This window comes from Oncorhynchus masou, chromosome 31, assembly GCF_036934945.1.
Source record: "Oncorhynchus masou masou isolate Uvic2021 chromosome 31, UVic_Omas_1.1, whole genome shotgun sequence".
Taxonomy (NCBI): Eukaryota; Metazoa; Chordata; class Actinopteri; order Salmoniformes; family Salmonidae; genus Oncorhynchus; species Oncorhynchus masou.
The window spans coordinates 85,724,603-85,747,421 of NC_088242.1; the positions used below are offsets into that span (position 1 = coordinate 85,724,603).

Sequence of the window (22,819 nt, forward strand, 5' to 3'; positions counted from 1 at the left end):
TGCTGTTAAGACACTGATGCCCTTTGCAACCACGTACCTATGTGAGAGTGGATTCTCAGCCCTTACCAGCATGAAAACTAAATACACGCACAGACTGTGTGGAAAATTATTTAAGACGGAGACTCTCTCCAATACAACCCAACATTGCAGAGTTATGTGCATCCTTTCAAGCACACCCTTCTCATTAACCTGTGGGGAGTTATTCACAATTCTTGTTGAACAAATACGTTGTTATATGTAAGACATTAAATAAAGAGCAAATATAAGAATAATTGATTTGTGCCCTGGTCCTATAAGAGCTCTTTGTCACTTCCCACAAGCCAGGTTGTGATAAAAACTCACTCATTCTTTGTTTAATAAAATGTATTGTATAGTGTGCGTGTGGCAGGCTTACAATGATGGCAAAAAAAGTAACATTTGAGAGTGTGCGGACCCTGGTGCTAGATGGAGTACGCAGCTGGAGGTTGAATGTTTGAACGGGTACAGGACTATAAAAAAAGTTTGGGATCCACTGATCTAGACAATTGAGACAATTGTTCTGACTGAAACAGCGGTCTCAAAAATCATGAGAATTACTACTGGTAATGTCACCTCCCATACTCTTGTGGAAAAGGCTAATCTACTTACACTTAGCAACAATCCCACCTCCAATGTCACAAACAAAAGCGTTTCACCGTGTAGAGCACCATACAAAAAGTCCATGGTAAGTCTCGTCAAAACAAGGACTACAATACTGGCTTTTTCTTGGATCTTGTCTGCTCAGTTTTCCACTGTGTCATTGGTCTACAGAGCGTGCGACTCACCGAGTTGATGTTGACAGTCGTCGCGATCTGGCTGATTGGGGAGGACTGGGTGGCTGTGGAGGCAGTGGTGGTGGCCAGGGTAATTAGCCTGATGCCCTGGGGCAGGGCTTGCTGCTGCAGGTCATTGAGCACTTGGGCCTGGGACTGCGCTGTCAGCTGGCTAAAGAAGGCGTACTGGGATAGCTGCTGCTCCAGAGTCAAGGAGTCCATCGCCATTGCCTGTTAACAATACAGGAAGAGAAAAAAAAGCTTGAACTTAACCTGAAAACAAGGAATTCAACACTTATAACAGGGTTACAGTAGCCATCAAAATAACATAAGAACGTTTGGTAACTTTAAAACTGTAAATAATTTAAGAAAGCTTGCTAACTAACTTGGGTAACTGAGGTGAAACAATTACATTATATCCAATTAGTTACCGACCGCACTGCTCTTTGCTGGCAAACGTAACACTGCCAAAACTGATGTTGGCTCAAATAATACATAAAATGCCTAAATGTTAGCATCATCTTCCCAAGTGTACTATAAAAAATAAAGTGGAAAAATATACATGACCTATATCTAGAATATAGCACCAAGATGAAGACTGATAAATTAATGAATCACCTTTTACTGCGCATCCATTTCAATATATTACAAGAGTAGCTAAATATCTTTTTCACCCAGCGACGCAAAGGCCTTTTAATACGTTATAGAAAGATTCTCAGTTCATGGACAAAACAAACAGATACTGGTGCCATGGGCAGAGAAAGGTTAAAGTTTAAAATTTTAGAGCGTCGCACACTGAGCATTGTTTGGGATGTTATGCCTTCCTCGAGCAATTGAAAGCTCCAAATTACTCTGGAGTAGAGGTTGACCGACTAATCGGAATGGCCGATTAATTAGGGCCTATTTCAAGTTTTCATAACAATTGGAAATCAGTATTTTTGGACACCGATTTTACACCTTTATTTAATCTTTATTTAACTAGGCAAGTCAGTTAAAACCACATTCTTATTTTCAATGACTGCCTAGGAACGGTGGATTAACTGCCTCGCTCAGGGGCAAAATGACATTTTCACCTTGTCAGCACGGGGGATCCAATCTTGCAACCTTACAGTTAACTAGTCCAAAGCTATAACCACCTGCCTCTCGTTGCACTCCACGAGGAGACTGCCTGTTACGCGAATGCAGTAAGCCAAGGTAAGTTGCTAGCTAGCATTAAACTTGCCTTAAAAAAACAATCATAATCACTCGTTAATGACAAATGGTTGATGATATTACTAGTTTATCTAGCGTGTCCTGCGTTGCATATAATCTGACTGAGAATACAAGCATACAAGTATCTGACTGAGCGGTGGTAGGCAGCAGCAGGCTCGTAAGCATTCATTCAAACAGCACTTTCGTGCGTTTTGCCAGCAGCTCTTGTGCGTCAAGCATTGCGCCGTTTATGACTTCAAGCCTATCAACTCCCGAGATGAGGCTAGTGTAACCGGTGTGAAATGGCTAGCTAGTTAGCAGGGTGTGCGCTAATAGCGTTTCAAACGTCACTCGCTCTGAGACTTGGAGTGGTTGTTCCCCTTGCTCTGCATGGGTAACGCTGCTTCAAGGGTGGCTGTTGTCATTGTGTTCCTGGTTCGAGCCCAGGGAGGAGCGAGGAGGGGGACGGAAGCTATACTGTTACACTGGCAATACTAAAGTGCCTATAAGAACATCCAATAGTCAAAGGTATAGTAAATACAAATGGTAGAGAGAGAAATAGTCCTATAACTACAACCTAAAACCTCTTACCTTGGAATATTGAAGTCTCATGTTAAAAGGAACCACCAGCTTTCATATGTTCTCATGTTCTGCGCAAGGAACTTAAAAGTCAGCTTTTTTTACATTGCACATATTGCACTTTTGCTTTCTTCTCCAACACTTTGTTTTTGCATTAATTAAACCAAATTGAACATGTTTCATTATTTGAGGCTAAATTGATTTTATTTATGTATTATATTAAGTTAAAATAAGTGTTCATTCAGTATTGTTGTAATTGTCATTATTACAACTACATTTGTAAAAAAAAAAAAAAAATCGGCATTGGCTTTTTTTTGTCCTCCAATAACTGGTATCGGCGTTGAAAAATCATAATCGGTCAATCTCTACTCTGGAGGGATCTTGTCTAGCTGATTCATTCCAGGAAACAAGGCCAAACTACACCTGGTAGGCATCATTTGCTCATCTCACATAGGGATTTAGCCATGTATATAGGGCAGCAGGTAGAATAGCAGTTAGAGCGTTGGTTCAGTAACCAAAAGGTTGCGAGTTCAAATCCCCGAGCCAACAAGGTGAAAGGCAGACCCCTGGACATGACCAAACTCTCTGAAGGGTGTCATAGGGAAAGTTGAGATGTGCAAAACACATTTTCAATTCACACATGCGTATTGAAATAGGGCAAATATAAATCACCCACCAAATCATTATTATATACACTGAACAAAAATATGAACGCAACATGTAAAGTGTTGGTACCATGTTTCATGAGCTGAAATTAAAGTTCACAAAAATCTTATTTCACTGAAATGTTTACATCCCTGTTAGTGAGCATTTCTTATTTGCCAAGATAATCCATCCACCTGAGAGGTGCGGCATATCAAGAAGACGATTAAACAGCATGATCCTGACACAGGTGCACCTTCTGCTGGGGAAAATAAAAGGCCACTAAAATGTGCCACACAACACAAAACCACAGATGTCTCAAGTTGAGGGAGAGTACAATTGGCATGCTGACTGCAGGAATGTCCACCAGAGCAGTTGCCAGAGAATTTAAATGTTAATTTCTCTACCATAAGCTGCCTCCAAATTCATTTTAGAGAATTTGGCAGTACGTCTAACCAGCGTTACAAATCGCAGTCCACATGTCCTGTATGGCGTTGTGTGGGCGAGTGATTTGCTGATGGTAACATAAACCCACTGCTTCCATGGGGCACTATGGTATGGGCAGGCAAAAGCTATGGACAATGAACACAATTGCATTTCATCAATGGCAATTTGAATGCACAGAGATACCATGATGAGATCCTGAGGCCCATTGTCGTGCCATTCATCCGCTGCCATCAACTCATGTTTCAGCATGATAATGCACATCCCCATGTCGCAAGGATCTGTACACAATTCCTGGAGGCAGAATATGTCCAGGTTCTTCCATGACTTGCATATTCACCAGATGACATGTCACCCATTGACCATGTTTGGGAGGCAGTGTGTTGCAGTTCCCACCAACTTCACACAGCCATTGAATAGGAGTGGGACTATATTCCACAGGCCATAATCAACTACCTGATCAATTATATGTGAAGGAGATGTGTCGCGCTGCATGATGCAAGTGGTGGACACAGGTACTTTTCTGATCTATGATGGTCAAAAGGTATGTTTGACCAACAGATGCATATCTGTATTCCCAGTCATGTGAAATTCATAGATTCGGGCTTAAATTATTTAATTGTAATTTTAATTTTTAGTTCAGTATAAACTGAAAACACTACTACCAGTTCTCCTTTTGAAGTTTGTGTCGAGATAAACATACATTTGTCTGCATAGCCGTTTAGCAAACTCCAACACCTTTCTCTCTCAGAATTTACCTTGTTGATTAAACAATCTAATTAATCAAAATGTTACATCATGCTTTTGGCCCTTTAAAAACATCAGGGTAAAATCCCAGATTTACTGAAAGTGATATCTCTATGTTAAAAATGACTTGTTTACAACCTCTGTTAAAGTTCAATAATATCACTGCTGAATGCGACTGTAGAAAAAGCCTCTCACCTGGATGTTGAGAGGGGGCGATAGGGTGGGGGAGAGCTGCTGCGGTGACTGCTGTGGGTTGGCGTTTAGGGTTAGGGGGACCATGGTGGACTGCCTACGCTGGGCCGTCACGGTAGGCTGAGCGGTGGTTGGGATCCCTGCCAAGACAACAGGACAGGCATCAGTGGCTCTTCTCTGAAATACAGCAAAACTCATTCTGGGCATTGCTGTGCAATGTAACATTGCCAGGGGTTTTTCACAACTACATTGTACAGATTTTCTAGTGATGTGTATGTTTATATGCATGCATCCACTGATATGCCAATCCCTAAGTAAGTACCAATCACTAAGTAATAAAGTACCTATCCATCGACCTATCTAGCTTTCAGTAGCTTGACAAATGGCGTTTCTAGCTAAACTTTACGCATAATCATTCTGTGAAATGTTTGCAGTAGTAAAAAGCTTCACCTACTACCTCAGAATCTAGTCTGCATTTTAACTAAAGATGCTCAAGGAGCCATAAATAAATAAGTGGAGCCATCCATATTCCTGCCAGCTATCTGTGCATGTTATTTCAACAGCATCTTTTTCCAGATACAGGGGGGTGGGAAACAGTCTGTTCAAGGAGCTCCAGTGTCTGTAGGCAGTTTGATGCAATATTTTGCTGGGTAATGGGAAACACCTTACAAAGACAATGTAGTTGTGTCACATGATTACCATTGTAATATCTGCATGGTGTACGTTAACAGGTTATTCTGCATGCAGACTATTGTCAAAGTTAGATTTTTGGATGTTATGTCCAAAAAAATTGGTTCTCTTGCTCAAATGGTAGAAATGGTGCTGCATGGAGTTCAGGAAGGTTTCGTACATAAACCACCAGTAAAACAGTGGATCACAAAATTAACTTTGATACAGAACTTGCTTGTTAATTAAAAACACGTAGAGATTATCCTTGGTTACATTATCAGAATTTCAAATGAATAAATAATATTTATATATACACACACTACCATTCATGTTTGGGGTCACTTAGAAATGTCCTTGGTTTTTGAAAGAAGAGCACATGTTTTGTCCATTTAAATTATATCAAATTGATCAGAAATACAGTACACATTGTTAATGTTGTAATGACTATTGTAGCTGGAAACGGTTGATTTAATGGAATATTTGTGGGTTCGATTAAAGGCTCAAAATGGACAGAAACTAAGCTCTTTCCTCTGAAACTAATCAGTCTATTCTAGTTCTGAAAAATGAAGGCTATTCCATGCGAGAAATTGCCAAGAAACTGAAGATCTCGTACAACACTCTGTACTGCTCCCTTCACAGAAGAGTGCAAACTTGCACTCACCAGAATAGAAAGAGTGGGAGGCACCGGTGCACAACTGTGCAAGAGGACAAGTACATTAGCGTGTGTAGTTTGAAAAAGACACCTCAAGTCCTCAACTGGCAGCTTCATTAAATAGTACCCGCAAAACACCAGTCTCAATGTCAACAGTGAAGAGGTGACTCCAGGATGCTGGCCTTCTAGGCAGAGTTGCAAAGAAACTTTGCAAAAAAAAGCCATATATCTCAGACTGGCAAATAAAAAGGAAAGATTAAGATGGGCAAAAGAACACAGACACTGGACAGAGGAACATCCTGGAGTCGCATCTTCACAGTTGATGTTGAGACTGGTATTTTACAGTACTATTTAATGAAGCTGATGCCCCAGATTCTCAAATAGTCTAAAGAAAGTGTTGTGGGAATAATCAGAATTTGTTTTTAAGATATGTAAGACGTTTTATATTCATCATATGTTTGTAAGTTACTTCTCATCAAGAATGGTATTTTTGTATAATACTGTGGTGAGGTGGCAGTTATCTGTTCTATGTCAAGACTAAGTTGCATGGGCCGCAGAGAGGGGAGAGGTCAAAGTGTCATCATGTGTAAACATATATTTTGCTCCACAATGTCTGTGTGCATCTGTGATCTTGTCCAAGATTGGTTGTATTTAGAATTGGTTGCATCTAATAACAATTTGATATATGCATGTTGATATGGAGGATTGGTTTATGGTTCTGAGTATGAGAAAGGAGACAAAACTGAATGATAATTTATAGCCAACTCTGACTGGCTAGGGGATACTCCTCTCTGAAGTAAAGTCTTTTCTTTGTGTAAGTTCCTGGGACCTGTGGATTGTCATGTCGTCTGGGGGGGGGGGGGGGGTGGATCTTCGCTATAAAGGATCCCATTTGCCATTGTGTGGGGGCTCTCAACTTTTGAGTAGAGATACTGAACTGTTGAGAGTCACAGAAAATGCTATAGAGCTCATATAATTAAAGATGGACTTTAATAACTAACTCTGACTTGTGTGTGGTTTGCTCCCATGATTTGGTAAATAGAGGAAATTTCCCCGACATTAGCCAGTTTTATTGCTTCTTTAATCAGCTGTGCTAACAATAGAAAAATGATTCTCTAATGATCAATTAGCCTTTAAAAATGAAAAAACTTGAATTAGCTAACACAACATGCCATTAGAACACAGGAGTGATGGTTGCTGATAATGGGCCTCTGTACACCTATGTAGATAATCCATTAAAAAAAATCATCAATTTCCAACTACAATGGTCATTTACAACATTAACAATGTATCTCTTTCTTTCAAAAAACAAGGACATTTCTAAGTGACCCCAAACTTTTGAATGCATATTGTAGTTTGTTTATATATATATATATTTTACACACACAAAATGTGCCACATTCATTTTGCCATCAATGGCTTACCGTGGCTGGCAGCACTGATGCCTCGGAGGGTGAGGTTGGTTGTCAGGTTGCCCGTGCTGTTGGAGGTGCTAAGGGAAGGAAACAAAGTTTCGCCCAGGTCCAGCGGGGTGGGCAATGGTGGGGGGAACTGGATGTTGGTCAGATCGGGCAGGGAGCCTCCTGTGTTGAGCGTGGCCGGGATCAATGATGTGTTCACTTCCTGATCAGGTGATGGAAATATACTAGAGGGGAGAAAGAACAGGAATACACATCACCTAAAACAGCACATGGCAAAGGTAATCCATTCTGAATGATTTTTGCTTGTTTTCATGAATTATGACATTTTTCTATGCCTTGTGTGGAAATGTCAGTTCTGGTGTCATAGGTCCTCTCTCAGACAGACACACTTTCTCTTTACAGAGTAATCTTTGAACATAAGATTTAGATTTATGAATGATAGGATGTGCAGTAAGTACTCACTTGATCCCGGGGACTTCACAAGACTTGGGTCTTGAGTCATTCTAAAATGCAAAGCACATTCAGCATATAAAAAAACAACAAAACGCAAAATTGGGAGCAAGCACAGATATAACAACAAGGCTTCATGTTCGCTCCACTACCTTTTTGTTACCCCACTGTGTATCCTTGTCTGCTTGTGATTCAGACTCCGCAGTCCCAGGAACTGTAAGCAGCAGCACTGAATGGTGAAAAAAAATAAAAATCAGGTAATGACCAACAATTGAAGGCATTAATTTGAAATCAACCCACATTGCAATATTTTCAAAGTAGTACTTTTCCTGTAGTGAAATGAAGCTGCTTAATAGTTTTTAGACACTTAAAAACATCAGGCACAGCTCAATGGCAGGTAGCTAGATGCTTCCCGTTTTCAGAACACCACACAAATGTTAGTCACGACAATATTATTGATCCGTTTCCCATGCATTCTTGAGTAAAATCAATTACAAATCAAAATACTACACCAACATTTTCCTCATCAGAAAGCAGTGGTTGGTTGTACACAAGGTGATAGTGACACAGAAAGATAATATTTGCTCCAACATGGACAAAACCTGTTAGCTAGTGGAACCTGGGATGGAAGTTAAGAATTTTTCTAGCCAGGGTCCGAAATCTATGCCATGCGATATTTGAAGACAACATGTCTTCAAGCTGGCGGGCTAGATGGGCACATTTTCTAATAGCCCGGTCTAAAAAGTAATAGTCAGGGCCTCCCGAGTGGCACAGCGGTCTAAGGCAGTTGGGCACAGTGTGTCATTACCGGGAGTCCCATAGGGTGGTTCACAATTATTTTATTTTTTTACCTTTATTTAACTAGGCAAGTCAGTTAAGAACAAATTCTTATTTTCAATGACGGCCTAGGAAAAGTGGGTTAACTGCCTGTTCAGGGGCAGAACGACAGATTTGTACCTTTTCAAACCCCCGAGCTGACCTTGCAACCTTCCGGTTACTAGTCCGATGCTCTAACCACTAGGCTACCCTGCCGCCCCAGCGTCGTCCGGGTTAGGGCATTACTTGGCTCATCGTGCTCTAGTGACTCCTTGTGGTGGGCCTGGTGCCTGCAAGCTGACGTCAGTTGAACGGTGTTTCCTCCGACACATTGGTGCAGCTGGCGTCCGGGTTAAGCGTGTTAAGCGTGCGGGTGTTAAGAAGCGTGGTTTGGCAGGTCATGTTTCGGAGGATGCATGACTCGACCTTCGCCTCTCCCGAGCCGGTTAGGGAGGGGGGGGTACTTTATATATTTTTTTTAAATAACCATAATAACTAGGATGAATTTCCATCCCTGAGTGGAACCCAACCCACTCGTGTAATACATGATTGAGAAGACTGTGGCTTACCCTTTTATGAGGACATGTGGATTCTAGGGATGCACGATACAGTTGAAGTCAGAAGTTTACATACACCGTAGCCAAATAAATTTAAACGTTTCACAATTCCTGACATTTAATCAAAGTAAAAAATATCCTATTTTAGGTCAATTAGGATCACCACTATTTTAAGAATGGGAAATGTCAGAATAATAGTAGAGAATTATTAATTACAGCTTTTATTTCTTTCATCACATTCCCAGTGGGTCAGAAGTTTACATTCTAACTGAGTGTATTTGGTAGCACTGCCTTTAAATTGTTTAACTTGGGTCAAACGTTTTGGGTAGCTTCCCACAATAAGTTGAGTGAATTTTGGCCCATTCCTCCTGACAGAGCTGGGGTAACCGAGTCAGGTTTGTAGGCCTCCTTGCTCGCGCACGCTTTTTCAGTTCTACCCACACATTTTCTATAGGATTGAAGTCAGGGCTTTGTGATGGCCACTCCAATACCTTGACTTTGTTGTCCTTAAGCTATTTTGCCACAACTTGGAAGTATGCTTGGGGTCATTGTCCATTTGGAAGACCCATTTGCGACCAAGTTTTAACTGATGACTTGAGATTTTGCTTCAATATATCCACAATTTTCCATCCTCATGATGCCATCCATTTTGTGAAGTGCACCAGTCCCTCCTGCAGCAAAGCACCCCCACAACATGATGCTGCTACCCCAGTGCTTCACGGTTGGGATGGTGTTCTTCAGCTTGCAAGCATCCCACTTTTTCCTCCAAACAATGGTCATTATAGCCAAACAGTTAAATTTTTATTTCATCAGACCAGAGGACATTGCTCCAAAAAGTACAATATTGTCTCCATGTGCAAACCATAGTCTGGCTTTTTTATGCCGGTTTTAGAGCAGTGGCTTCTTCCTTGCTGAGCGGCCTTTTCGGTTATGTCGATATAGGACTCGCTTTAGTGTGGATATAGGTATTTTGTACCCGTTTCCTCCAGCATCTTCACACGGTCCTTTGCTGTTGTCCTGCTCACTTTTCGCACCAAAGTACATTAATCTCTAGGAGACAGAACGCGTCTCCTTCCTGAGCGGTATGATGGCTGTGTGGTCCCATGGTGTTTATACTTGCATACTATTGTTTGTACAGATGAACATGGTACCTTCAGGCGTTTGGAAATTGCTCCCGAGGGTGAACCGGACTTGTGGAGGTCTATAATTTTTTTCCCCCCTGAGGTCTTGACTGTTTTCTTTTGATGTCAAGCAAAGAGGCACTAAGTTTGAAGGGAAGCAATGAAATACATCCACAGGTACACCTCCAATTGACTCAAATTATGTCAGCCTATCAGAAGCTTCTAAAGCCATGACATCATTCTCTGGAATTTTCCAAGCTGTTTAAAGGCACAGTCAACTTAGTGCATGTAAACTTCTGACTCACGGGAATTGTGATACAGTGAATTATAAGTGAAATAATCTCTGTAAACAATTGTTGGAAAACTTACTTGTGTCATGCACAAAGTAGATGTCCTAACCGACTTGCCAAAACTATAGTTTGTTAACAAGAAACTTGTGGAGTGGTTGAAAAACGAGTTAATGACTCCAACCTAAGTGTATGTAAACTTCCGACTTCAAATGTATATCAGAATTGTCCGATATTATCTAAAAATGCCAACATCGGTATCGGCTGATGTCTAGTTTAATGCCCGATGTGTAAAACCGATGTCAAAGCTGACCTGCATACCTATATAATGAAGGTACATGACGGCACATACATTTTTGCTCTATACGGACAACACAGCATTCCAAAAACTAGCCCACAATGTCTGCTGTGTGGATCGAGCAGTCAACAAGTCAAGCAGTCATTTTTAAGAGTAAGAAAATTTCAGCGAGACAACTTCAAAGGTGAAATCCATTAAAGCCAAGATAATGGTATTCACCGTCCTTGACAATCAACTGTTCTCTGTCGTGGGTGATGTTGGCTTTCGCCGACCCGTTAACACTACCAAGTGTGCTATTTTTCCGATGTTGCTCTACCGGAGTCACACAGTAATAGCGTAAATGCTATTAGCTTCACGACATACACACATACAATGGAACGCCGTTTGGGTCTTTCCGTGTCAAAAAAAAGACAGTAGCATGTTAAAGTCGTACAAAAAAAGTTGATGTTTTTACAATACCGCGCTGTTAATAAAGTATAATTTGTTCGACCGCAACTTCTGGGTTAGCTAGCTTTAGCTTGGTACCTAGCTAGCACCAATACAACCAGCCTGAAAACAATGACCAGTAGAAACTACAGTCATATGAATTATTCTTAACAATGATTTAGGAATCATTGTGAGTAAGTATTAGCTAGGTAGCCACTTGTTGTTCACCAATTGAAACTGAACTTCAGTTAATGAAAATAATAGCTAGCCAGCTATTTAACCCTGTTGCTCAAAGCTAAATGTTATAAGCAGCCAGATAAAGCTATATGGCTAGTGATGCTCGACCAGACAGTGTTATATGTTGTGAAGCTAGCCACAATAGTGGACTTTGCAGTTAGCCTTCAAAATAAAAGTATGTGATTGACAGTGATGCAAACTAATACAAATAGAATTATGCCATACTTTTATTTTGAAGGCTAACCGCAAAGTCCACTATTGTGGCTAGCTTCACATAGATAGGTCCGACTACCATTAAATCAAATAAACTGCATTAGGATTATTTTAGATGACACCTAGCGATATAGTTAGCTAGCTAACGATATAGCTACTGAAACAGACAATGTTTTTGGGGAAGAAAATTGTTTGCATCCATGAGCTAGCCATTTGTGTGTGTGTGTGTGTGTGTGTGTATGTATATATATATATATATATTTATTTTTTTACCAGCATCATAGCATAAATATTGATGAATCGTTATGACATATGAAATACGAGTGATCGTGTAATCAATGTGTAAAATTAATGAAGGCGTTAAATTATTGTGGCATGCAGTATTTAGGTCCTGATCGGTCAACAAACTTATTTGACACCTCAAATAAAAGTGTTAAATAGTATATTTGACATGCAAAGACCCAAACAGAGTTCCATAGAAATCCTGGTTGAGAATGAAACTACTGAACAAATATACAATGAAACAGTACAGCAAGTAAGTGAAAGAAATAGGTTTTGAATATGTTTTACTGGTAATGGGGACATACGTAAATGCCAACAAAATAATTTTTGGGTCAGTGTGGTATGTGTAACCTTTTATTTAAACTACGCAAATCAGTTAAGAATAAACTCTTATTTACAATGACGGTCTACCCCGGACGACGCTGGGCCAATTGTGCGGTGCCTTATTCGACTCCCAATCACAGCAGGATGTGATACAGCCTGGATTCAAACCAGACTGTAGTGACACCTCTTGCACAGATGCAGTGCCTTTGCAGTGCCTCAGATGCAGTGCTGCGTCCATGTGTGTGTGTTTTAACAAGTACTAGAATGCTTACAAGGCCACTAAAATAAAAAAATCAGTATCGTTTTGTTGTCAAGGAAAATATCAGATATCGGTATCAGCCAAAAATGTAATTTCGGTGCATCACTAGTGGATTCATGCATAAAAGTGGTACAGGCCTGAATAAATAGAAGCTGTTCCGTGTCCATGTAACCTGGATCCTCCATTACCTTGTTTAGGCTGGAGCTCTTGTGAACCCCCTGTAAATGAGTCCTGGGGCACAGGGTTCATGGCACTCTGGTGTAGGGCTGAGTCGGAGTTCGTCCTGTGGCATTACAATGAAGAGAATGATCAACAGAATCTCTGTGGCCCCTATTCCCCAACCACATATGTGCCATGGTATTTTTCAGACTGGGTCAAATAAATTCAAGTTGTTAAATTAAGCATGCAATTTAAAAAATATATACAGTGGGTGCAAAAAAAGTATTTAGTCAGCCACCAATTGTGCAAGTTCTCCCACTTAAAAAGATGAGGCCTGTAATTTTCAACATAGGTACCCTTCAACTATGACAGAAAATGAGGGGGAAAAAAATCCAGAAAATCACATTGTAGGATTTTAAGAATTTATTTGCAAATTGTTGGAAAATAAGTATTTGGTCAATAACAAAAATTTCTCAATACTTTGTTATATACCCTTTGTTGGCAATGACAGAGGTCAAACGTTTTCTGTAAGTCTTCACACACTGTTGCTGGTATTTTGGCACATTCCTCCATACAGATCTCCTCTAGAGAGAGCAGTGATGTTTTAGGGCTGTTGCTGGGCAACATGGAATTTCAACTCCCTCCAAAGAGTTTCTATGGGGTTGAGATCTGGAGACTGGATAGGCCACTCCAGGAGCTTGAAATGCTTCTTACGAAGCCACTCCGTTGCACGGGCGGTGTGTTTGGGATCATTGTCATGCTGAAAGACCCAGCCACGTTTCATCTTCAATGCCCTTGCTGATGGAAGGTTCTCACTCAAAATCTCACGATACATGGCCCCATTCATTCTTTCCTTTACACGGATCAGTCGTCCTGGTACCTTTGCAGAAAAACAGCCCCAAAGCATGATGTTTCCACCCCCATGCTTCACAGTAGGTATGGTGTTCTTTGGATGCAACTCAGCATTCTTTGTCCTCCAAACACGACGAGTTGAGTTTTTACCAAAAAGTTATATTTTGGTTTCATCTGACCATATGACATTCTCCCAATCTTCTTCTGGATCATACAAATGCTCTCTAGCAAACTTCAGATGGGCTGGCTTAAGCAGGGGGACACGTCTGGCACTGCAGGATTTGAGTCCTTGCGGCGTAGTGTGTTACTGATGGTAGGCTTTCTTACTTTGGTCCCAGCTCTCTGCAGGTCATTCACTAGGTCCCCCCGTGTGGTTCTGGGATTTTTGCTCACCGTTCTTGTGATCATTTTGACCCCACGGGGTGAGATCGAAGGAGAATATCAGTGGTCTTGTATGTCTTCCATTTCCTAATAATTGCTCCCACAATTGATTTCTTCAAACCAAGCTGCTTACCTATTGCAGATTCAGTCTTCCCAGCCTGGTGCAGGTCTACAATTTTGTTTCTGGTGTCCTTTGACAGCTCTTTGGTCTTGGCCATAGTGGAGTTTGGAGTGTGACTGTTTGAGGCTGTGGACATGTGTCTTTTATACTGATAACAAGTTCAAACAGGTGCCATTAATACAGGTAACGAGTGGAGGACAGAGGAGCCTCTTAAAGAAGAAGTTACAGGTCTGTGAGAGCCAGAAATCTTGCTTGTTTGTAGGTGATACTTATTTTCCACCATAATTTGAAAATTAAAAAATCCTACAGTGATTTTCTAGATTTTATTCCCCTCATTTTTTCTGTCATAGTTGAAGTGTACCTATGATGAAAATTACAGGCCTCATCTTTTTAAGTGGGAGAACTTGCACAATTGGTGGCTGACTAAATACTTTTTTGCTCCACTGTACATAGGCATTGCATATCCTGTGCTTTTCCTGAATGTAGATAAAATTTCTCCCAACCCAAGTTTTTCCGAATATGAAGTCGTCGTTAATGGCCTACCTCCTCCAACTGGTATCCGGTGGGGGTGAGAGGTACACTGAGCCATAGGGGCAGCTGTCAATGTGAATCTCAGTTAAGGACACAAAAAATACATTAAAAATAGCTATGAAATATAAATCTTATGTAAATCTATATTTGAATGGTCAAGTTAACACTCAGTATTCATTGACTAAAGTGCAAAGTCTACCTAAGAATTTTCCAACAATGACAACACGCCGTTTTTATACTTGGTCCCACCTGAGCCGAGTCAGAGAGGAAGGAGGCGAAGCGAGAGGGTTTACTCCACCAAAAAGTTCAAAGTGTCAATTTGGTTAAAAAAAATCTAATTGCTAATTTGCTAAGTAAGGCTTATTGGATCAAATAGGAGTTTTGTAATGGTTAGGTTGTTACGAATGAACTGATGTGGAATTTTGAAAAAAAAACAAAACAACAACTTTATATTGGAGTTCTGCCTGTTGTTCATGTGCATATCTGCCCTTTCATTGGCTAGAATGGTCCCACCTGATATCGCTTTACATCTTTGAGGACATGCATTTCCATTGTTAGTGCAGTCACAACTATCTTGTCAATATAATAGATCATCTTTGGCTGAGTGCAGAAGAAGGATATCTGGCGGCCATGTTTGTCCACAGAGAGGGGCCGGCGGTTCGGGGAGGTGATTCGGTTCCGATCGCGGTACACGCGGTCTACCAGTCCGTGGTGCCTGGTCGACCGACTGCTGTCCAAGGTGGAATTCTGGACAGGAAATGCAAAAATCAACCATATGAGAAAAATTTGTCTTTTGAAACATACATACAAAAAAATAATACAATTTCAAATGTTTTTGTATAATATGGTACAAATGTATTCATATAAAAATGGGTCACGCTATGGGCCCTCAAACACATTCTCAAGTTAACAAACATATTTCAAAATGGAATGTCATGATATAGAAAGCAATGACAGGCTACTTGTGTCTTTTTAAAGACCAGTGCAGTCTAAAACGTGATTTTCCCTTTAAATAAAAATACACTCTATAAAAACGCAACCATTTCAAAAGAGTTACAGATCATACAAGGAAATCCGTCCATTGAAATGAATTAGTCCTTAATATATGGATCTCACATGAATGGGAATACATATATGCATCTGTTGGTCACAGAAACCAATTTTTTTTTAAAGGGCGTGGATCAGACAACCGGTCAGTATCTTGTGACCATTTGCTCCTGCAGCGCAACACATCTCCTTCACATACAGGTGATCAGGCTGTTGATTGTTGTCCCACTCCGCTTCAATGGCTGTGCAAAGTTACTGGATATCCCTCAACTTGAGACATCTGTGGTATTGTGTACAAAACTGCACATTTTAGAGTGGCCTTTTATTGTCCCCAGCACAAGGTGCACCCGTGTAATGATCGTGCTGTTTCATCAGCTTCTTGAAATTCCACACCCATCAGGTGGACGCATTTGGCTCACTAACAGTGACGTAAACAAATTTGTGCAAAAAAGCTTTTTGTGCTATGGAACATTTCTGGGATCTTTTATTTCGGCTCGCTTTACATGTTGCGTTTATATATATTTTTCCAGTACATTTCTACACTATGACGTTGAAAAAAAAAAGGAAAAAAAAAAGTGAAAATTATGATAACGCCCCTTTAAAAAGAACACCTGCAATCTCTGCCTGTTTTGGTAGGATGGAGTTTTGGCCTGCCTGGTGACATCACCAGGTGGTAAATTTGTTAATAGACAAATAAGAGCATTCCAAACCTCTCTTCTCTCCCCCCCCCCCACACACACACACACTCAGACCACTCCCAGACAGTCATTTAAAACAATCAGAGTAAGGTACTTAAATTGTTACCCAGAAATGATTTAATATGGAGATAAAAACTGTTTAATTGGACCATTAATTCAAGATGGGGAGAGGGTGTCTGATTCTCAATGTTAGCTTCCTTCTGAGATGGTTGGTCCCAGAAAATTCAGTGTATCGATACGCCAGGACAAGTCTTCAAAATGGTAAAATACTAAAGTGTCTTGTAATGTTAACAGGAATCCAAGTCAAGGTAACGCGAGGGTAAAACAGCCCATCATGGAAGCAATCAAAGACTATATTTCCCTCAGGTGAGACTGATTTGCATCATTAAACAAAAATGTTTTTTTTTTTTTTTTTTAAACCAACTGATAGAGAAGCTGAGAGCTCACCTGAAAAGGCAGGTCAATGTTGCTATTTCCAATCTGATTGACATTGGGCAGTGAGCCTCCATAGTACTGTCCACGATTCTGCCCTAGTTGCAAATACTGGGTCTTCTGTAACTGCAACTGTGCAAAGTAAAATTGCATGAAAGCATGAATGAATGATAGGCCTATATGAAAAGGAAAAAAAAAATCACATTCCAAAACAGTTGATATACAGTGCTAAAGATAGACTGGACAACATCTAAAACATTTTTTTAAAGGACAAATGAGATAAGACATAGGTTAGCCAGCAGATCCAACACCTTATTCTTGCTTAAAGCTGCACTAGAGGGTCAGACAGACCATTTGCTTAAATTAAGACACCGCGGAACCAGCGCAAGATTTGGCTCAGAATACATACCTCAATCCAGGGATGAATTCCAAAATGGCTGCTGTGGCATCTGCTACCTAGCCTGAGGACGAAAAGGTCAGTTTTCGGAAAAACTAGCAGTCATTAAATCTTCTCGGTATAGCATTTGGGATAATGGGACAATTGAGTACAACGCATTTCTTATCACTCGCGCCGGCGCTGCAGTGTCTTAATTTAAAGGGAAACTTCAGGATTTTGGCAATGAATCACTTTATCTACATCCCCAGAGTCAGATGAACTCAGGGATACCATATATCTGTGTGCAGTTAAGCTCAATACCAAACTGATGTAAGACCAATACTGGAAGTATTTGGTAACTGCTAGCATGCTCCTTTTGAAGATACTCTTCAAAAAGAGGTAGGGTTTCAGATGTCGAAATATGGGCAGGACTCCACTGTCCTAACTTTTGGGGGAAGCTTGTTCCACCATTGGGGTCAAGGGGGGTCCAAGAGACCAGAGGTGGCGGAACAGAGTGCTTCTCCGTAGGCAAGCACCAGGGTCTTGAAGATGCTTTGAACTTCGACGGGAAGCCAGTGGAGTGTGCGGAAGAGCGGGGAGACATGGGAAGGTTGAACACCAGGGGGGCTGCGGCATTCTGGATAAATTGCAGGGATTTGATGACAAGCAGGGAGCCCAGCCAACAAAGAGTTGCAGTAGTCTAGACGGGAGATTAAATGTGTCTGGATTAGGAACTGCGTCGTGTGAGGTAAGGTCATACTTTACTGATGTTGTAGAGCATGAAACCGCAGGAGCAAGTCACTGCTTTGATGTTTGCAGACAATGGCAGGTTGTTGTCCAGGGTTACACCAAGGTTCTTTGCACTCTGGGAGAGGGTCACCGTGGAGTTGTCAACCCGTGATAGAGGTCTTGGAGCAGGCAGACCTTTCCAGGGAGGAAGACCAGCTCTGTTTTGTTGAGGTTGAGCTTGAGGTGGGTTGACATCCCCTCAAAGGAGGAAGAAGAATAGTTGAGTGTCTTCTGCATAGCAATGATAGGAGAGACCATGTGAGGATATCACAGAGCCGAGTGACTTGGTGTAAAGCGAAAAGAGCACGACCTAGAACCGAGCCCTGGGGGACACCAGCAATGAAAACACGTGGTGCAGACAGAGATCCTCTCCACACTACCTTGTAGGAGCGACCTGCCAGGTAGGATGCAATCCAGGAGTGTGCAGAGCCCGAGACGTCCAACCGTGAGAGGGAGGAGTGGAGGATCTGATGGTTCAGTGTGTCCAAGGCAGTGGATATATCTAGAAGAATGAGAACAGAGGAGTCAGCTTTGGCAGAACGGAGAGCCTCTGTGACACAGAGGAGAGCAGTCTCAGTTGAGTGAGCCGCCTTGAAGCCTGACTGGTTAGGGTCAAGTAGATCGTTATGAGCGAGATAACGAGAGAGAGAGTTGGTCATAGACAGCATACTCAAGTATTTTGTAAAGAAAATAACTTAGGGATACTGGTCTATAGTTTCACAGAGGGGTCGAGTGTTGGTTTCTTGAGGAGGGGAGCGACTAGCCATCTTGAAGTCATAGGGGATGCAGTCAGTGGTCAGCTGATGAGAGAAGTGAGGAATGGGAGAAGGTCTCCAGAGTTAGTCTGGAGAAGGGAGTCAAGAGGGCAGGTTGTGGGGTGGCCCGACATCACTAATCGCAGGATTTCATCTGAAGAGAGGGAAGAGTACAAGGCATATGGTTGTTCTGTGTGATTGGGACCAGTGGATCAGTAGGCTGAGCGAGAGGAGCGGATGTCATCACCATTTTTTCTAAAGGTGTTGACAATGTAATCGCAGAGAGGGAGGAGGATTAAAGGAGGTAGAAAGTGGAGGAGAATTTCACAGGATTGGAGGAAGAAGCTTGAAATGTAGTAATAAAAAGCAGCTTTAGCAGTGGATAAAGAGGAAGATAAGATTGAGAGCAGGGAGTGGAAGGATGTTAGGTCCTCCGGAAGTTTCGTTTTCCTCCATTTCCGCTCAGCTACCTGAAGCCCTGTTAGCACGCAATGAGTGAAGGGGAAGGTCAGCTGTGAGGAAAGGGGACAGTGAGAGTCAAAGGATGCAGAAAGGGATGAGAGTAGGGTCGAAGAGGCAAAAAGTCAGGAGATAGGAGGGAGCAGGATTTAGAAGGGGAAAGAGTAGTGGGAGTGAGAGCATGCAAAGACTGCAGCTGCGAACAACCATCTGGATAGGGGCTGAGTGGGAAAGGTTATCAAGGTGTCAATCTCATTGAGGAACTCTCCAAAGGCACTTGGTGGGCAATAGGCTAACATGAGCCGCAAATTGTTTATATCTTAATCAATTCGGTATCAAGTTTGTGCAAGGTCAGTACTATGTCCCAAGTCAAGTGGACAAAGTCAGTAGGCCTAGGCTGGAAGCTGTGTCAATCTCATAAGGAAAGATGTTGCTAGATTTGTCAAACATTGTTTATTTTATTTGTTTTTAAATAAAATAGGCATATTTTAAAACTACAACATAAATCTATCCTGTACTCCTAAACCGTTCCTTTATTATATTCACAACTGGTAGGTTCACCACCATACCCCTTTCAATAATTACTTTATGATTTAGTTCACCAATTGCTTTAATAATGAATTGCATGAAGGATGGATTAACCAAAGGCCTGATTTGATGGGGATGAATAAACAGGCTAACATGAACATTTGATACAAACCAGACTGATTGACAGTAACCAACTTTGCATTACACATAATGAACATCTTCAAGACAAGGAAGTAAAACCCATGTTCTCCATCTCTGCCTTCAAGGCTTCGAAGTTTCAAATCTGTCAAACCTCAGCATGCATAAACACGTAAATGCTGCGGGATTCTTGGTGCTGTCAAAGATGGTTTGGTACTTTGTAAATATGCAAACCCATTGCATGGCGTGCAAAACTAAATTGTGAATTCTGTCAAAATGGCTTGTCAACATTAGCGCTAACGTTGTATGCATTGCAAGTGACGCTTTAGTTTACAGGTAAACAATTAAAACGTTAGTCAGTGTCAAACGCACCAGTTTGAATCGAACTGGTAAACATGTTCAGTCTTTATTGCAATTCCTAGCGGTTAAATCACTGTCTAACTTACTCCACGTTATATTTTGATGGATGTATGGGAATATGAATAGGACCAGGTGCTTGCTAGCAATAACCTAGCTAGTTTTACCTGAGCTTGCCTGGGTGCCTACCATAGCAAACATCAAAGACAGCTCACGGGATGGTTGCGGTTAAATTATAAATGCTGGTAAAGTAACGCCCCAATCAATGATGGTTATCAGAATACAAATATTTAGCTTTAATTGCGAGGGCAGTCAATCGACCACTTATGTTTGCCACTACCAGCTGGCTAAAAACAACTTGTAATAAAAACGTGATGCAGTTAACGTTAGCTAGCTAACCTTAGGTCACTGACAGTACAGCAGTAGCTTGCTAGCCTAGCAGCAGAATTAATAAACAAAACAAGGAACTTACCCGTGCAGCTCTAGTAATGTTTAGGTCTTTCATCACCTCTTCGAAAGCCGCAGTCTCTTCGGCCTGTTTCTGATTATGTAAAGCGATTTTCTCGCTAAATTTACGTGGATTGTTTGAACTCGCCATCTTCTGCTCTTCTTCTCAATGGGACCTTACGCACAACGCTTGGATACGATGATTTTGTCGTCATTACGCGCGTACATGTTTCTATTGCATTTCGTGGAATACAAATGAGCATTGTCGCATAATTAAATCAGGAATTACTTGTGTAGGCCTATTTGATTTGTATTACGTGCTCTAAAATGTCAATGACATTTGTTTAAAGGGATAGTTCACTCAAAAACGATGTACATGTCAGCACGACATCAGTCAAGTTTAAGATAGAGCATTTCAGTACCGAGCAAAAACTGTGATATCCGATTTTTCATAGGAAAGGTTGATAAAAGGAAAACAATATATTTCTTGAAGTTAAGTTTTATTAAAATAAACTTAACATCTGAACACCCCAATGACCTGGGTACTGAACAAGGTACTGTATCACCAGAGGATAACCTACCTGTCTGGAGCAGCACAGTATACTTAGACATTCAAAGTTCTTGACATTTTCCGGATTGACTGGCCTTCATGTTTTAAAGTAATAATGGTCTGTCATTTCTCTTTGCTTATTTGAGCTGTTCTTGTCATAATATGGACCTGGTATTTTATCAAATAGGGCTATATTCTGTATACCACCCCTACATTGTCACAATTGCATGAAGAAAGAAATTCCACAAATTATCAAGGCACATCTGTTCATTGAAATGCATTCCAGGTGACTACCTCATGAAGCTGGTTAAGAGAATGCAAAGCTGTCAAGGCAACAGGTGGCTACTTTGAAGAATCTCAAATAGAAAATATATTTTGATTTGTTCAACACATTCTCGGTTACATGATTACATGTGTTATTTCATAGTTTTGATGTTTTCACTATTATTCTACAATGTAGAACAGAGTACAAATAAAAACCCTGGAATGTGTAGATGTGTCAAATTTTGACTGGCACTGTATATTTTGTTGTTGTAAAAAGCAAGATATTTCTCTACCAAAGTTTAAATACCTGTAGTGGATAGATCACATCCTTGGGACTGTATCAAGGTCATGATGTACAGAGCTGAACTGAAATATACCAAATGTATCAGTTACCCAGATACAGTACACCTATAATTGACAGGAAAGTCAATATTGGGATTCATGTCTTTTGGTCATGACCTTTGTGACATTTAACAATGATGGAGTTGCACAGTATTTTGCAGTGTATGTACAGTGCCTTGCGAAAGTATTCGGCCCCCTTGAACTTTGCGACCTTTTGCCACATTTCAGGCTTCAAACATAAAGATATAAAACTGTATTTTTTGGTGAAGAATCAACAAGTGGGACACAATCATGAAGTGGAACGACATTTATTGGATATTTCAAACTTTTTTAACAAATCAAAAACTGAAAAATTGGGCGTGCAAAATTATTCAGCTCCTTTACTTTCAGTGCAGCAAACTCTCTCCAGAAGTTCAGTGAGGATCTCTGAATGATCCAATGTTGACCTAAATGACTAATGATGATAAATACAATCCACCTGTGTGTAATCAAGTCTCCGTATAAATGCACCTGCACTGTGATAGTCTCAGAGGTCAGGTTAAAAGCACAGAGAGCATCATGAAGAACAAGGAACACACCAGGCAGGTCCGAGATACTGTTGTGAAGAAGTTTAAAGCCGGATTTGGATACAAAAAGATTTCCCATGTTTTAAACATCCCAAGGAGCACTGTGCAAGCAATAATATTGAAATGGAAGGAGTATCAGACCACTGCAAATCTACCAAGACCTGGCCGTCCCTCTAAACTTTCAGCTCATACAAGGAGAAGACTGATCAGAGATGCAGCCAAGAGGCCCATGATCACTCTGGATGAACTGCAGAGATCTACAGCTGAGGTGGGAGACTCTGTCCATAGGACAACAATCAGTCGTATATTGCACAAATCTGGCCTTTATGGAAGAGTGGCAAGAAGAAAGCCATTTCTTAAAGATATCCATAAAAAGTGTTGTTTAAAGTTTGTCACAAGCCACCTGGGAGACACACCAAACATGTGGAA

The 22,819-nt window shown here is 41.0% G+C and overlaps 1 protein-coding gene across 4 annotated transcripts in view; it reads right to left on the minus strand.

Annotated features, from left to right (window-relative positions):
- LOC135524644 (CREB-regulated transcription coactivator 1-like) overlaps positions 1-20,870 on the minus strand; it is a 34,455-nt gene extending 13,585 nt beyond the window's left edge. For all 4 annotated transcript variants that reach the window (XM_064952360.1, XM_064952358.1, XM_064952357.1 and 1 more), the window contains exons 1-10: positions 20,694-20,870; positions 16,835-16,951; positions 15,262-15,389; positions 14,655-14,714; positions 12,787-12,881; positions 7,931-8,007; positions 7,791-7,831; positions 7,332-7,552; positions 4,590-4,726; positions 804-1,022 (exon numbers count right to left, since the gene is read on the minus strand). In XM_064952360.1, coding sequence (XP_064808432.1) covers positions 804-1,022; positions 4,590-4,726; positions 7,332-7,552; positions 7,791-7,831; positions 7,931-8,007; positions 12,787-12,881; positions 14,655-14,714; positions 15,262-15,389; positions 16,835-16,951; positions 20,694-20,819 — 1,221 coding nt within the window. In that variant the 5' untranslated portion in view covers positions 20,820-20,870. The remainder of the gene's footprint in view (positions 1-803; positions 1,023-4,589; positions 4,727-7,331; positions 7,553-7,790; positions 7,832-7,930; positions 8,008-12,786; positions 12,882-14,654; positions 14,715-15,261; positions 15,390-16,834; positions 16,952-20,693) is intronic.
- Positions 20,871-22,819: the final 1,949 nt, after the last annotated feature.